Consider the following 16,975-nt stretch of genomic DNA (forward strand, 5'->3'; position numbering starts at 1 on the left):
AAAAATTGAGGTTCTGTTGTGGGATCATGTACAGTACAATAAACCAAGTTATTCATGTAATGATATGTCTAATAGAATCTGTATAGTGGTCATGCATCACAATGACCACTAGGTGACAGTGTTAAGCTTCTCCTGACATCGCCCCCAAATCTGTCAGTCATCTCACTATCTTCAGCCCCCAACAAACTGTATAAAATGTGTCCCTTTATAAGGACTGAGGGAAATATTGGATGTTCATACCTAGAAGTTTCTCTGAAAACTGAGAAAAGCAATTGCTAGGGGCATCATATGTTTGTCCATTGTGATTACAACACTCCCAGGACCTCTATACCAGTACCTGTCAGAGGAAGACTGCAGCCACCCAAGTCATAGACTGTACTCTCTGCTGCCGCACAGCAAGCTGTACCGATGCACCAAGCCTGGAACCAACAGCACCTTAAACAGCTTCTACCCTCAAGCCATAAGACTGATAAATAGTTAGTTAAATAGTTAACCAAATAGCTTCTTGGAGTATCGGCATTGACCCTATTTGCACTAACTTTTTTGACTCCTCACATATGCTGCTGCTACTGTTTATTATCTATCCTGTTGCCTAGTAACTGTATTCCTAGTTATATGTACTGTTGAAGTCAGAAGTTTACATACACTTAGGTTGGAGTCATTAAATCTCTTTTTTCAACCACTCCACAAATTTCTTGCAATAAACTATAGTTTTAGAAAGTCGGTTAGGACATCTACTTTGTGCATGACACAAGTATTTTTCCAATAATTGTTTACAGACAGATTATTTCACTTATAATTCACTGTATCATAATTCCAGTGGGACAGAAGTCTACCTGCACTCAGTTGACTGTGCTTTAAACATCTTGGAAAATTCCAGAAAATTATGTCATGGCTTTAGAAGGTTCTGATAGGCTAATTGACATAATTTGAGGTGTACCTGTGGATGTATTTCAAGGCCTACCGTCAAACTTTATTTATCCATTATTTTACCAGGTAAATTGACTGAGAACCCGTTCTCATTTGCAGCAACGACCTGCAGAATAATTACAGGGGAGAGGAGGGGGATGAATGAGCCAATTGTAAACTGGGGATTATTAGATGACTGTGATGGTTTGAGGGCCAGGAATTTAGCCAGGACACCAGGGTTAACACCCCTACTCTTACAATAAGTGCCATGGGATCTTTAATGACCTCAGAGAGTCATTAACGTTTAACATCCCATCTGAAAGACGGCACCCAACACAGGGCAGTGGGGCATTTGGGATATTTTTTTAGACCAGGGGAAAGAGTGCCTCGTACTGGCCATCCAACACCACTTCCAGCAGCATCTGGTCTCTCATCAAGGAACTGACCAGGACCAACCCTGCTTAGCTTCAGAAGCAAGCCAGCAGTGGTATGCAGGTTGGTATGCTGCTGGTGAACTCAGTGCCTCTTTGCTTGACATCATGGGAAAAACCAAAGAAATCAGCCAAGACCTCAGAAAAAAAGGTGTAGACCTCAGCAAGTCTGGTTCATCTTTGGGAGCAATTTCCAAATGCTTGAAGGTACCACATTTATCTGTACAAACAATAGTACGCAAGTTTAAACACCATGGGACCACACAGCCATCATACCGCTCAGGAAGGAGACGCGTTCTGTCTCCTAAGGATGAAGGTACTTTGGTGTGAAAAGTACAAATCAATCCCAGAACAACAGCAAAGGACCTTGTGAAAATAATGGAGGAAACAGGTACAAAAGTATCTATATCCACAGTTAAACGAGTCCTATATCGACATAACCTGAAAGGCCGCTCAGCAAGGAAGAAGCCACTGCTCCAAAACCGCCATAAAAAAGACAGACTACGGTTTGCAACTGCACATGGGGACAAGATCGTACTTTTTAGAGAAATGTCCTCTGGTCTGATGAAACAAAATAGAACTGTTTGGCCATAATGACCATCTTTATGTTTTGAGGAAAAAGGGGGAGGCTTGCAAGCCGAAGAACACCATCCCAACCGTGAAACACGGGGGTGGCAGCATCATGTTGTGGGGGTGCTTTGCTGCAGGAGGGACAGGTGCACTTCAAAAAATAGATGGCATCATGAGGGAGGAAAATTATGTGGATATATTGAAGCAACATCTCAAGACATCAGTCGGGAAGTTAAAGCTTGGTCACAAATGGGTCTTCCAAATGGACAATGACCCCAAGCATACTTCCAAAGTTGTGGCAAAATGGCTTGAGGACAACAAAGTCATGGTATTGGAGTGGCCATCACAAAGCCCTGATCTCAATCCCAAAATATGTGGGCAAAACTGAAAAAGCATGTGCGAGCAAGGAGGCCTACAAACCTTACTCAGTTACACGAGCTCTATCAGGAGGAATTGGCCAAAATTCACCCAACTTATTGTGGGAAGCTTGTGGAAGGCCACCCAAAAATGTTGACGCAAGTTAAACAATTCAAAGGCAATGCTACCAAATACTAATTGAGTGTATATAAACTTATGACCCACTGGGAATGTGATGAAAGAAATAAAAGCTGAAAGAAATAATTCTCTCTACGATTATTCTGACATTTCACATTCTTAAAATAAAGTGGTGATCCTAACTGACCTAAGGCAGGGATTTTTGTATAGGATTAAATGTCAGGAATTGTGAAAAACTGAGTTTAAATGTTTTTGGCTAAGGTGTATGTAAACTTCTGACTCCAACTGTACATATCTACATCAATTACCTCGTACCCCTACACATGGACTCGGTACTAGTACCCCGTGTATATACCAAAGTTATCGTTACTCATTGTGTATTATATTCATTATTACGTGTTATTACTTTTCTATTATTGCTCTATTTTCTTTCTCTCTGCATTGTTAGAAAGGGTAAGCATTTCACTGTTTGTCTACACCTGTTGTATCAGACGGCTACAGTATCACGGTCCGCTAATACTAGTAATTGTTTTACTCTTCTGATTTTTCGGGTTGTTGCTGCAGCACTCTCAGCACCCCTACTTCCCGGGGCTATTAGGAAAGGGGAACTGGTTCTCATTGAGGCTGGCAGTACATCACAGGCACATACATTTACAGGCCAGAGCACACATGGATTCAGCCAATACATCATATGTAAAAATCAAACCCCCTAATAAACACTCTCACAACACCTACTGTCTGTCTGAATTGCATTTTCTGTTTTCATCTAATTGATTGATTGACTGACTGAAGGTGCATATATTTTCTCTGAGTATTTTGGTCTGCTGATGTGGCCTATACACAGGGGGCTATTGTGAACTGAAGATTAAGAGGAGGAGGTAGAAATGGGGGGAGAGGAGGGGCAGATAAGGCAGGATTGTAAGAATAGGAGATCAAATAAAAGGAGGGAGAAAGTATAGGCAGCAGAACTTAAAAACAGATACCTTTAAGAAACGGGTGTAAAGGAGAGGGAAATATGTGCAGCTGGCAAGACGCAGAACAGCAAGAGGAATAGCAACAGAGGATAGAAGCAAGTGAAACTCTGGTAAGATTTCTGAAGCTGTCTGGGAAAATGACTTGTTCCATATAATGACTTCCTCTGTTGATGGCTAATGTCCTCCTGTCCATGTAACTCAATCTGTCTCCTACAGCACAGGAATTGGAAATTATTGCTTTCTTTTGACTGAGCCTCATTGTTTTTTTCTGGATGATTCGAATGACTGGTGAATAATGGAGGGATATTACACCAAATAAGGTAATATGTGTATGTTGTCCAAGCATATATCTCAAAGTTATATTTCACTTTCACTCTTCCGTAAGGGTTATTTTACAGTGGATCATATAAAAGGAAATTGTTTTATTTAATTCATTTGATATATAAGTAGTATACATAAATTGGCCATGTCAAAGAAATAGTTCTTTTTGGTTTATTTCTCCTGCAGGACTGTTAGAAACGTTCTTCTCTCGCGTTCAGCCTTACTATGAACCTGCTCTTTCTGCTGGTCCTGGCTTTTCACCCTGACCTGGCCATGGTGAGTATAACCTTTCTCCTCCTTACATTAGGAGGCTGGGACCTGTTCAGGAGAGTGCAATGTTACAGAAGGTTCAGACAGAAATGTTACAGAAGATTGTAGAACAGATATAATTGCTTGTCTGTCACAGTCTATGGTCTGTCATGTCGAATAGTGAATGTTGTCCGCTCTATCCATTATATATCTATCTGCAACGTTCTATATTTTTGATCTGGTTAAATACGTCTCTAGTAGGACGGAAAGTTGGGACTTTTATACCTTGAAGAATGTTCATAGACGTCAACACATACTTTTATATCCAGCCAGGCACCTGGTAAAAGTGTATAGCTGAGGAAATCACTTGGTATGTCAAAACAACTGAAGGACAAATAGTAAGTCTTTACTGAAATAGAACAACTTGATGTAGCATACACATTGAGACATTTTCCCACATGTTGAAATGAGTTGGAGATAAATCAACATTCCTCTGTTTGTTATTGAGATGGATTTGAGTTGGAGTTGTTAGGCAATAAATTCATGTTCAAGGAAAACTCCACCCAAAACTAGCTTTTGGTATTTGTGTAATTAGTCCAATCTTAATATAGTAAAAATATATTTTGCATGTGAGCAATCAAGTTTAAGATATCACTTTCAAAATACAGAAATCACATGATGCAAAATGCATCACGTTCGTCATATTGATGTGACCAAGGCGCAGCGTGATAAGCATACATTCTTCTTTTAATGAAGGAAAACCACTAAACAAACGTGATGCTATATACCACAAGTGCTGACAGGCAACTACACATAGACAATAACCCACAAAACCAACATGGAAAATGGCAACCTAAATAGGATCCCCAATCAGAGACAACGATAAACAGCTGCCTCTGATTGGGAAACAATTCAGGCCACCATAGACCTACCAATACCTAGACATACCAAAACCCCATAGAATTACAAAAACCCTAGACAGGACAAAAACACACATACCCACCCTTGTCACACCCTGACCTGACTAAAATAATACATAAAACATAGATAACTAAGGTCAGGGCGTGACATCATGCCAGCTGTATTTCTGTATTTTGAAAGTGATATATCTTGAAAACTTGATTGTTGACATGCAAAACATTTTGGGGACTATATCAACTATATCAATGGACTAATGAAACAATTGGGCTTTGGGAGCTGAAGGAGCTAAAGGAGCTGAGGCTCCAGTATTTTGGGTCACAACCCACTGCGCACAGACGTCAACATGCATTCCACATTATTTCAACGTCATTTCATTGAAACGTCATTTCATAGAAACAATGTTGATTCAACCAGTGTGTGCCCGGTGTGTGCCCAGTGGGATTGCACCTGTTTCTCATCAGGTGCATTCAGGGCAGATGTGGGTCTGGCTCAAACTACAAAGACCATAGTAGTGGATTGAGGATAGTGGGGATTTGGGGTGTTTGGAGCACCCCCCCCCCCAACCCCCCCTTGCAGTGGGAGCTATTCTATGCCAGTCAGGGTTTCATACACTACAGGGGTTATAGAGGAGACAAGTCATCGATTTACATAGCTTCAATACGAACAGTGAAAGGACTTGAATTATCTTGAAATGATTTGCTATCAGTGGCAGACTGTCAGGCATGTACAGATTTATCATAGTTGAAGATAAATCTGAAAATTTGGGAGAGGTTCTGATTGTTGCTTGGCTTCTATTTGTCTGAGAACCCAACCACCCAAAATATAATTCAACACAAGTCTGTTTTCAAAACAGAGAAGTTAAGTTATCTACTCATGTTGAGTGGTTAGGCCCTACAATATGTTGTACTAGTACAGCATTTTCAAAAGAACACAGCATTAAAAGACAAACACATGTTCAAGGTTTGTCTCATTTTGCCCCCGAATTCTATGTGTTCCAGGGAGGCAGAGCCCAGCGCAAACAATGGCAGGCTGAGAGCAGTCTGAGACCATATCTGGGTAGAGTGGACCCAGGTGAGATACAGTTGAAGTCGGAAGTCTACATACACCTTAGCCAAATACATTTAAACTCCGTTTTTCACAATTCCTTACATTTAATCAGAGTAAAAATTCCCTGTCTAAGGTCAGTTAGGATCAACACTTTATTTTAAGAATGTGAAATGTCAGAATAATAGTAGAGAGAATGATTTATTTCAGCTTTTATTTCTTTCATCACATTCCCAGTGGGTCAGAAGTTTACATACACTCAATTAGGATTTGGTAGCATTGCCTTTGAATTCTTTAACTTGAGTCAAACGTTTTGGGTGGCCTTCCACAAGCTTCCCACAATAAGTTGGGTGAATTTTGGCTCATTCCTCCTGACAGAGCTGGTGTAACTGTGTCAGGTTTGAATTTTCCAAGCTGTTTTCTAAAGGCACAGTCAATTTACTGTATGTAAACTTCTGACAAACTGGAATTGTGATACAGTGAAATAATTTGTCTGTAAACAACTGTTGGAAAAAGGACTTGTGTCATGCATGTTCTAACCGACTTACCAAAACTATAGTTTATGAAGTGGTTGAAAATCGAGTCTTAATGACACCAACCTAAGTGTATGTAAACTTCCGACTTCAACTGTAAGTCTGCCATCATTAACCCTAAAAGCGCCAAATTGGTAATGTTGGCAAAGAGGCACTGTCTGTCAAGCAGTAACACTTTCTCTTTTATTAACCTTTTGTAACACAAGTAAATGGTTTTAATGCCCCCAAATTAACATATCTTTTAACATTTGCACACATTTATAGTGAAATTGGATGTTTAATACACGTTGACCTTGTTTGTTTAGACTGCAAATAACCCCATTGTAGTTCTGTATCGACTGATTTTATGTTCAAAGCATGAAGTCTCTTCCACCTCCCTCCCTCTCCATTTCTCTCTATCCATATGCAAGTCCTACTATGTGAGCTTCTGAAGTGTCACAGTCCAATGGGCTCCTGGTGCCAGGTGGTGCAGGACAACGGAGTCCTCTTCCCAAAGTGTGTGTGTCCTAAGATCTGCCCACGGTAGGGCCACACCACAAACTTAATTAAGTTGTATTAAAGTGATAAAGAAAGGTGCCTTGCACTACAGTATGTCATTGTGCTTGTAATGACCTATGTGTGCAGGCAGGAGGCACCAGTGTGCAGTGTTCTGGGAAGGACCTATGGGAACGAGTGTCTGCTGCATAGAGAAGCCTGCCGCAAGAGACGTCACATTGGACTGGCTCATAAAGGGCCTTGTCTGGGTAGGACTCACAAACACACACAGTACTGCAGTACTATACCTACATAATAAGTCTTCTTCAAGATCAGGTTCCACTTCATGCTTGCTTATATTTGTTTCCAAGTTCCCAAGGCAAACTGTACAGAGGAGGAGTATGGCCAGTTCCCATACCGCCTCATGGACTGGTTCCTCCTATTGAGTCGCATGGGAGAGTCCTACGCCCCCTACGCCCCGCCTCAGAGCTGCCTGAGCCACACCCAGCGCTCCCAACTAGCCCAGGTAACAGACAAGACAGAAGAATAGAGCTGGGCTACTCTGGTCCTGGAGGGCTGCAGTGTTCGCAAGATCTACCGCACCTGATTACACTTATCATGAACTAACTTGAAGAGCATGAAGAGCACTTTGGCATAAGAGCACTTTGATTTGTGTTGTGGTGTGAAATTGTTAGTTACCTGGAGCAGATGTCATTTAAGGTTGAAAAGCTCCTGTGTAGCTTATTGTGTGGTCTTCCACTACTCAGAATGAGGGAGCATTCAGGAACCCCACTATAAATAGACCTAGTCAATAATCACTAAATGATTCAATAAGAAAGATAACTGGGTGGTAATATTATATCCTCATTCCTGCCTTCCTGACCTCTAGCCCTCCCTTTATCTATTCAACTAACCACATCTTTAACCCAGCTTTGTCCTCCTCCCTCTCTCTAGACTGTTCATTCTCCTTTTAGGTAAATTGGCTGGGGTGAATAGCTCATTGAAGTCATTCAATATTTCTCTGCTTCGATGTTCCTCTCTCTCCCGAATTGTATAGCGGAGGTTTGGCCTGCTGGACAAGAACAAGGATGGAAAGCTGAGCCGGAAAGACCTGAGGAAGCTACGCTACAAAAGAATGCCTCTAGAGCACTGTGCTACCTCCTTCTTCCAGTGAGCCCCACTCTGAATACACACTTACACTTAATCTTTCTTGTCCTCTATGCACCGCATACAAATTACGACATGTCCAAATCCACATTATGTTTATCCCTGTCTTTATCAGTTGCCAACTGTCAATATACTTTAATCTCAGTTAATACAGGAAATCAATTCAAATTCAACTGATAATTTGAGAACGTCATGGAAAAATGTGAAATTGGGGGCAATTACCTATTTGTAAAGAGAAGGTCAAATGATTTGCTTAATGTAAAGGATTAAAATGTCAATCGCCCCCATTCCATGTTGCACCTCCCATCCTCATGTTCTCTCTGCACCCCATCCTCAGCAGACATCATCTGTGCCAACCCCCTTCCTGTGAGTCCCCCCTCTCCCTCTACTACTCAGCCAACCCACCTCCCCACTCATCACACTCTCCTCTCTATCTCATCCATCCCTCTAACACTCCGTCCTCCATACCCCATGTCCTCATCCCTCTCTTTCCTCCCTACTAAGTCTATCCTCTCTCTCTCTCTCCACCCCTCTCCCGCCTCAGTCATAAAGCTGGTGTGTGTTGCCAGTCTGCAGTGACAGGTTTTGTGGGAGTGGGGCTGGCTGGCTCAATGTCAACCTATTCCCAGCGATGATAATGTTTATTACCCACTGTGCTTCCCGCTGTGTGTGGATTAGCACAAATGGAAACGGTACCCTTCAAAGATAATGTTTCTGTGTGGGTGAAGACAAATGTCAGTCTGTTCATATTGTATGCAGATGTGTTGGTTTGCATAAGTCCTTTGCGTTTGTGTCTGCGTGTGTGCATACATGCATGTGTGTGTGTATTTGCAATAGTATGTTTGTTTATGTGTATTTGTATTTATTAAGGATCTAAGGCAGCAGCTACTCTTCCTGGGGTGCAGCAACATAAAGGCAGTTATATACATTACATTTCATACCACTTTTCACAACATATTAAGTGTGTGCCCTCTGGCCACTACTCTACTACCGCATATCTACAATACAAAGTCCATGTCTGCATGTGTGTAGAGTGTGTGTGTTATCATTTGTATGCGTGTGTCTGTGCCTGTGTGAGCGTCTCTTCACAATCCCCGCTGTCCACTGTGTATTTTTATCTGTTTTTTAAAATCTGATTCTATTGCTTGCATCAGTTACCTGATGTGGAATAGAGTTCCATGCAGCCATGGCTCTATGTAGTACTGTGTGCCTCCCATAGACTGTTCTGGACTTTGGTATTGTGAAGAGACCTCTGGTGGTATGTCTTGTGGGGTATGCATGGGTGTCTGAACTGTGTGCTAGTAGTTTAAACAGACCTCTGGTGGTATGTCTTGTGGGGTATGCATGGGTGTCTGAGCTGTGTGCTAGTAGTTTAAACAGACCTCTGGTGGTATGTCTTGTGGGGTATGTATGGGTGTCTGAGCTGTGTGCTAGTAGTTTAAACAGACACCCTGGTGCATTCAGCATGTCAATACATTTTTACAAAAACAAGCAGTGATGAAGTCAATCTCTCCTCTACTTTGAGCCATAAGAGATTGACATGCATGTTATTAATGTTAGGTCACTGTGGGCCATCTTAAATGAAGTTAAACATGTATTGTCAATGTTTATCAGTACAGCATTATGATAGCATTTTCTAAACTGCAGAGCCAATTGTAATTTTCCTAAGTCCCTCTTTGTGGCACCTGACCACACAACTGGACCACACAACATGTTTTGACCATGGTTGTTTACAATCCAGGTTTACTCCAAGCAGTTTAGTCACCTCAACTTGTTTAATTTCCACAGTATTAGTTGATGTTTAGGGTTTGGTAAATTGTTTTTCCAAATACAATGCTTTTAGTTTTTGAAATATATAACTTATTTCTTGCCACCCATTCTGAAACTGACTGCACCTCTTTGTTAAGTGTTGCAGTAAATTCACTCACTGTAACGGTTTTCGTTGGTGGAAGGAGAGGAGGACCAAAATGCAGCGTGGTACATATCCATAATACCTTTCAATCAGGAATGAATACAAAATACAAAGGAACAAGAGAATAAATTAAAACCGAAACAGTCCCACAGTATGGTGCAAACACTGAAACGGAAAATAATCACCCACATCTCAAAATGGGAAAACAGGCTACCTAAGTATGGCTCTCAATCAGAGACAATGATAGACAGCTGCCTCTGATTGAGAACCATACCAGGCCAAACACATAGAAACAGAAACCTAGACCTACAACATAGAATACCCACCCACATAACCCCCTGACCAAACTAAAAATAGAAACAAAAAAAGAAATCTACGGTCAGGGCATGACACTCGCTGTGGTAACTGACGTGTAAAGTATAGAGTCATCCGCATACATAGAAACACTGGCTTTACTCAATGTTATTAGTAAATATTGAAAAAGGTACAGAGCCTAGACAGCTGCCCTGGGGAATTTCTGATTCTACCTGGATTATGTTGGCGAGGCTTCCATTAAAGAACACCCTCTGTGTTCTGTTAGATAGGTAACTATTTATCTACAATATAGCAGGGGGTGTAATGCCATAATACATACATTTTTCCAGCAGCAGACTATGATCGATAAGGTCAAAAGTCTAACAAAACAGCTCCCACAATCTTTTGATCATCAATTGCTCTCAGCAAATCATCAGTAATTTGTGTAAGTGCTGGTCATGTTGAATGTCTTTCCCTATAAGCGTGCTAAAAGTCTGTTGTCAATTTGTTTTTCTGTAAGATGACATTGTACGTGGTCAAACACCATTTTTTCCAAAAGTTTAATAAGAGTTGGTAACAGGCTGATTGGTCAGTTACTTAAGCCAGTAAAGTGGGCTTTACTATTCTTGGGTAGCAGAATGGCTTTTGCTTCCCTCCAGGCCTGAGGGTACAGGCTTTCTTGTAGGCTTATATTGAAGATACTGTATGGCAAAAAGGATTTTCCATCCAAGTTGTCAGACCCAGGTGGCTTGTCATTGTCACCTTAAATTTTATTTAAGGTGCTCCAAAGCTTTTTACTATCATTCTTTATATAATTTATCTTTGTTTCATAGTATAGTTTCTTCTTCTTTTTATTCATTTTAGTCACATGATTTCTCAATTTGCAGTACGTTTACCAATTGTTTGTGCAGCCAGACTTATTTGCCATTCCTTTTGCCTCATCCCTCTCAACCATAACATTTTTCAATTCCTCATTAATCCACATTAATTTAACAATTTTTACAGTCATTTTCTTAATAGGTGCATGCTTATTAGTGACAGGAATAATCAATTTCATAAATGAGTCAAGTGCAGCGTCTGGTTTCTCCACAGAACAGAAAATATTCTCATCAACATAGGAATCACCACAAAACATATTGTATGGCCACTACACTATATTAGGCCCAGCCTTTTGAACTTTGGTTTTCCTAGATATGGCTACTATATTGTGATCACTACATATGATGGATTTGGATACCTTTATAGCAAATTTCTGCAGCATTAGTAAAGATGTGATGTTGATGATTTCATTCACGTGCTGTTTGTAACTACCTATATCAATGGTTCATTTTCTTCCCCTAATGTGTTAAACTGTGGAATACCGCAGGGCAGCTGCCTTGGGCCCCTTCTCTACTTAATATACACCAATGACCTTCCCTATGCCTTGGTTGAAACTCAAGCTACTATATTTGCAGATGATACTACAATTTATGCAGCAAGACAATCGGTTCAACAGGTACAGCAAGCTTTGCAAGGAGATTTGGAGATTATCAGGAAATGGGTTTGCCAAAACAAACTTGATTTAAACACCAAGAAAACCAAAGTTATGTTGGTCTGTTCAACTAGGAAAAGGCCAAAACAGCATGGGATACAATTAAGTATGGGAGGAGTACAAATTGAAGAAGTGGCAGAAACCAAACTACTGGGAGTGCAGCTAGACAACTGCTTATCATGGTCGTCTCAAATAACTAATCTATGTAAAAAAATATTAAAACAGCATGCATAATCAGAAGGATAGCTAAATATTTACCAGGGAAAATCCTTCAGCAAATAACACAGGCATTGGTTGAGATTCAAGTTAACTATTGTTCGATGGTCTGGGGAAATGCATCATCTAGTGAAGTTAGGAGGCTGCAGAATGCACAGAATAAAGCAGCAAGGATTGTTTTAAGGCGGAGATATGGTTCTTCTGTTGCAGTCATGCGCAGTGTTCTTGGTTGGTCATCAATCGACAAGATAATTGAAAAAAACATGCTTATCTTATTTTATAATTTACATCGTTTAAAACGGCCAAGTTCTATTCACAATGGTATTCAGTTGGTAAGAGACAGACATTCCGTAAATACTAGGAATAGATTGTCCACCATCTATGCGTTATCCAGACAGAAAAAAGAAATGGGCAAAAGAACATTTCGAATTAGAGCAATAAAGAAATGGAATAAATTAACTGAGCAAACTAGAAACCTTTCAATATATAAGTTTAAACATTATTTAAAAACAATTTAAATATAGTATATAGAAATGTTGTGGGACTATAGTAGATGAAGAATCAATATTTTTTTAGATTTAGTATTTATTGGGTCATTATGCTAGTGTATTATGTACCTTTGTAATAGTGTGTTATATGTGAAAGTGTGTTTGTATTATAAATTGTATTTGAATTTTAAGGACTCTTGGAAGATTAGTCCAAATGGGGACTAAAAGAGATCCTAATAAAATAAAATCAAACCCTGGTAGGTTGATTGATAACCTGAACCAGGTTGCAGGCACTGGTTACAGTTTGAAGCTTTTTCTTGAGTGGACAGTTTGATGAAAGCCAGTCAATGTTAAGGTCACTTAAAAAATATATCTCTCTGTTGATATCACATACATTATCAAGCATTTCACAAATATTGTCCAGACACTGACCGTTAGCATTTGGTGGTCTATAGCATCTTCCCACAAGAATGGGTTTTAGGTGAGGCAGGTGAACCTGTAGCCATATTACTTCAACCGTATTTTAACAGTAGATCTTCTCTAAGCTTTACAGGAATGTGGTTCTGAATATAGACTGCAACACCACCCCTATTGGCATTTCTGTATTTTTTATAACCATGTAATGCTACAACTGTATCATCATCACTGTAAACTCTCCTTCCAGACTCATATTAAACATCTCCAATCCAAAATTAAATCTAGAATCGGCTTCAGATTTCGCAACAAAGCCTCCTTCACTTACGGCGCCAAACATACCCTCGTAAAATTGACTATCCTACCGATCCTCGACTTCGGTGATGTCATTTACAAAATAGCCAATACTCTACTCAGCAAACTGGATGCAGTCTATCACAGTGCCATCCGTTTTGTCACCAAAGCCCCTTATACCACCCACCACTGCGACCTGTATGCTCTAGTCTGCTGGCCCTCGCTACACACTGGCTCCAGGTCATCTATAAGTCTATGCTAGGTAAAGCTCCGCCTTATCTCAGCTCACTGGTCACCATAACAACACCCACCCGTAGCAAGCGCTCCAGCAGGTATATCTCACTGGTCATCCCCAAAGCCTACCCCTACTTTGGCCGCCTTTCCTTCCAGTTCTCTGCTGCCAATGACTGGAACGAATTGCAAAAATAGCTGAAACTGGAGACTTGTATTTCCCTCACTAACTTTAAACATCAGCTAACCGATTGCTGCAGCTGTACACAGCCCATCTGTAAATAGCCCACCCAATCAACCTACCTCATCCCCGTATTGTTTTTATTTACTTTTCTGCTCTTTTGCACACCAGTATTTCTACTTGAACATCACCATCTATCACTCCACTGTTAATTTGCTAAATTGTAATTGCTTCGCTACTATGGCCTATTTATTGCCTTACCTCCTCATGCCATTTGCACATACTGTATAAAGATTTTCTATTTTTTTTCTATTGTGTTATTGGACTGTACACTTGTTTATTCCATGTGTAACTCTGTGTTGTTGTTTGTGTCGCACTGCTTTGCTTTATCTTGGCCAGGTCGCTGTTGTAAATGACAACTTGTTCTCAATTAGCTTACCTGGTTAAATATAGGTGAAATATATATATATATATATATATTAAACATGTATTATTTAAGTGAGTTTCAGAGATAGTCAGAATATGAATGTTGTCTGTTACTAGCAAGTTATTAGTGCCATGAACATTGTTTCTTAGGCTGCATACAGTATGTTAATGTGGGCTATTTTTAGCACTTTTCTGGGATGCTAGATAGTTTTTATTGCTTTACTGGGAAACCTATCAGCAGTAGACATAACAATGTTATTTATGTTTGAGCTGATAGTGCAGGGTGAGCTGCACAGTGGGGCAAACCTCCTCAGTGCTAACATTATAACTCTGGTTCATAGGCACATGATTACTGTATACAATAGCTGTAGGATCGACAGAGGCATTCAGGGGAGTCAGAGGGACATAAATTAGGTTACTTACATTGTGACTGTCAACACCCCCGGGATAATGTACATTTGCTACAGCATTACAACAACGACACAGTGGTAGGGATTATCTGAGCTGGGCTTGGGTCATTGATAAGTCATGACCCAAGCCCGGCCAGGAGTCAAGATGATTTGGATGGACTCCGTCATTCCTGTAGAGCATCTTCTGTTTCCAAAAGGTGTCAAAGTTATCTATAAATGTTCTTCCAACAGAGCTACAGTCATCTTTTATGTGGTATTGTGTATGTTTATTCTCTGCATACAGGTCATGTGACCATAACAAGAACACTAAGGTGACCCTGAATGAATGGATCTCCTGTCTTGTGGATCGCTCAGAGATCTGGTTCCACAGCTTCATGTGTGGGTGCAATCCCTTAACTTCACTATCCAAACTATGCAACATTATCAAATCAAATCAAATTGTATTTTTTTTTCACATTCTATGTAAACAACAGGTGTAGACTAACAGTGGAATGAGTACTTATGGGCCCATCCCAATAAAACGTAATAATAAATACACAATGAGCCACGATAACTTGGCTATATACACGGAGTACCAGTACCATTACCCTTAAAACCTAGTGAGTAATTTGTTTCGTCTTTAATTGAACTAAATTTGATTACAGTAAATGCTTTGATTACAACAATTGATTATAGCAAATGTTTCTTTCTCTCTCTGACAGCTATGAAAATGGGATCCGGTAAGCTGTGTCCCATGAAGACTGACAACCACCGTTGACCTGGATATGAACATCTCTCTTCTCGCATTGTGTATTATTGTGTTATCATTTTTTTTTATGTTCTGTTACTTCTCATTTTTATCTCTCTGCGTTGTTGGGAAGGGCCCGTGAGTAAGCATTTCAATGTTAGTCTACACCTGTTGTTTATGAAGCATGTGACAAATAACATTTGATTTGATTTTAATTTGATTTGTCTACATGTGCATCTGTTTATCAATGCTATCTACATTCTACAATCATCAGCATCAATTAATCACCCACTGTCTTTATCATATTTCCACTACTCCCTCTAACAGTCACACTCGGTACTGCATTTATTTTTGATGAATGACATCATTTGTTTTGAAAAGTCCACTGTAGATTCGTCTGTGTGGAGAAATGGCCTGTAATAAATGTCTATGAGTCTACCATCTTAGTGTCTAAATGGGGATGGCCGGAGGAGAGAGGGGCTCATTAAGAACCAGGAGGACGTGTTGCATGGATCAAGCATTCAATTACTGTGGAGGGAGAGATAGATGGTGAAAGCCTCACAGAGACAATGGGATACTGTGATGGAGGGAGGATGGAGGGAAGAGATAGAAAAGAGATGATGTAAGGAAAGGAAGCTTAGTGTGAGAAGCCGTTACCAGGGAAGGGAACAAGGGATAATAGGGGGAGACGGGGGAAGAAAGAGGAGTGTGGTAATGCACTGTAAACGAAGGAGGGAAGTAAGAAAGTGTGTTTAAGGAAGGGGGGGTAATGCACTGTAAACGAAGGAGGGAAGTAAGAAAGTGTGTTTATGGAAGGGGGGGTAATGCACTGTAAATGGGGAGTAGAGATGGCGGTGGGTAAAGTAATGCATGAAAAATGGATCAGAAATGAGAGAAAGAACAAAAGGGGGATGGAATAGTCTGAAAGAAGTGGTAGAAGAAGAGTCACTGAGAAGAGGTTTGATGTTGTGGAAATAGTAGCCATGGCGTATGATATTTGTCAACAGGAAGCAGGAAATTAAGAAATAATGCCCTCTTGTAAGGTCAAAGAGCCAAATCATCAGCCCTTACACAGTCCAGTACATCATTTTGAGATATTTGATCTGATGCCTCAGCTTTTCCACAGCTCTCATTATGTTTTGTTTCATCTGTGCGTGTGTGTATTCTAAAAGATCAATAGGGGATGTGCGCGGCCCGGGGTGGGTTCCTCAGTTCCACTGGTGTCTCTGGATTAATTATCCCTCACATTTTTCTTTGCCGGGAGGAGGAAAGATGGAGAGAGATATTTCAATATTCAACATAAGATACAGAGCTTCTCAGACACGGGGCAACAGAGGAATGAGATTTGCAATGTGCCCAGATAAACACCCAAAGAATAAAAACAAGATTTTTTTCCCCTGATGTCTCAGATTCGCTCTAGTCACTTTTGATTAAGACGAGACCACTGGAGGCAGTATCAGAGTTTTAGAAAAGAAGATAGGAAAAAACAGACGGTGAGAGGAGCTGTAAATGATCAGATATAGAAGCGTGATCGGAGATCAGCCAATTGAGAGCAGGCTGTATTTACTAATGAGTGACCTGCACATCAAGCTGTTAACACAGTCACCACAGCAAGTGGAAAGGAGCTCTGAATACAAATTCCATCCCCCCTTCAATTGCTCCCCCATCCCAGGGGACTCGCTCCTTTATCTGTGAAAATGAAATGTGTAGTTGGGGCCACCCCTGGAGGTCCCTGCCTCCCTCCCTCTTTGCGTCTTCATCCC

At 40.5% G+C, this 16,975-nt stretch overlaps 1 protein-coding gene across 1 annotated transcript; it reads left to right on the plus strand.

Moving 5' to 3' along the window:
- The first annotated feature begins 3,590 nt into the window (after positions 1–3,590).
- On the plus strand, positions 3,591–15,653 carry LOC109888804 (SPARC). Its single transcript, XM_031823619.1, has 9 exons — positions 3,591–3,699; positions 3,887–3,976; positions 5,869–5,941; positions 6,858–6,969; positions 7,072–7,190; positions 7,293–7,447; positions 7,979–8,091; positions 14,769–14,863; positions 15,187–15,653. The coding sequence occupies exons 2-9, from the start codon at positions 3,926–3,928 to the stop codon at positions 15,240–15,242; spliced, it is 774 nt and encodes a 257-aa protein (XP_031679479.1). The 5' UTR covers positions 3,591–3,699; positions 3,887–3,925; the 3' UTR covers positions 15,243–15,653.
- Positions 15,654–16,975: the final 1,322 nt, after the last annotated feature.

This window comes from Oncorhynchus kisutch, linkage group LG4, assembly GCF_002021735.2.
Source record: "Oncorhynchus kisutch isolate 150728-3 linkage group LG4, Okis_V2, whole genome shotgun sequence".
In the NCBI taxonomy this organism is placed as follows: domain Eukaryota; kingdom Metazoa; phylum Chordata; class Actinopteri; order Salmoniformes; family Salmonidae; genus Oncorhynchus; species Oncorhynchus kisutch.

Coding starts and splice junctions, on each gene's coding strand:
- LOC109888804 (XM_031823619.1), top strand. CDS start 3,926: ATGAACCTGCTCTTTCTGCTGGTCCTGGCTTTTCACCCTGACCTGGCC. Junction 3,977..5,868: donor TTCACCCTGACCTGGCCATG/GTGAGTATAACC, acceptor TATGTGTTCCAG/GGAGGCAGAGCCCAGCGCAA. Junction 8,092..14,768: donor TGTGCTACCTCCTTCTTCCA/GTGAGCCCCACT, acceptor CTCTGCATACAG/GTCATGTGACCATAACAAGA.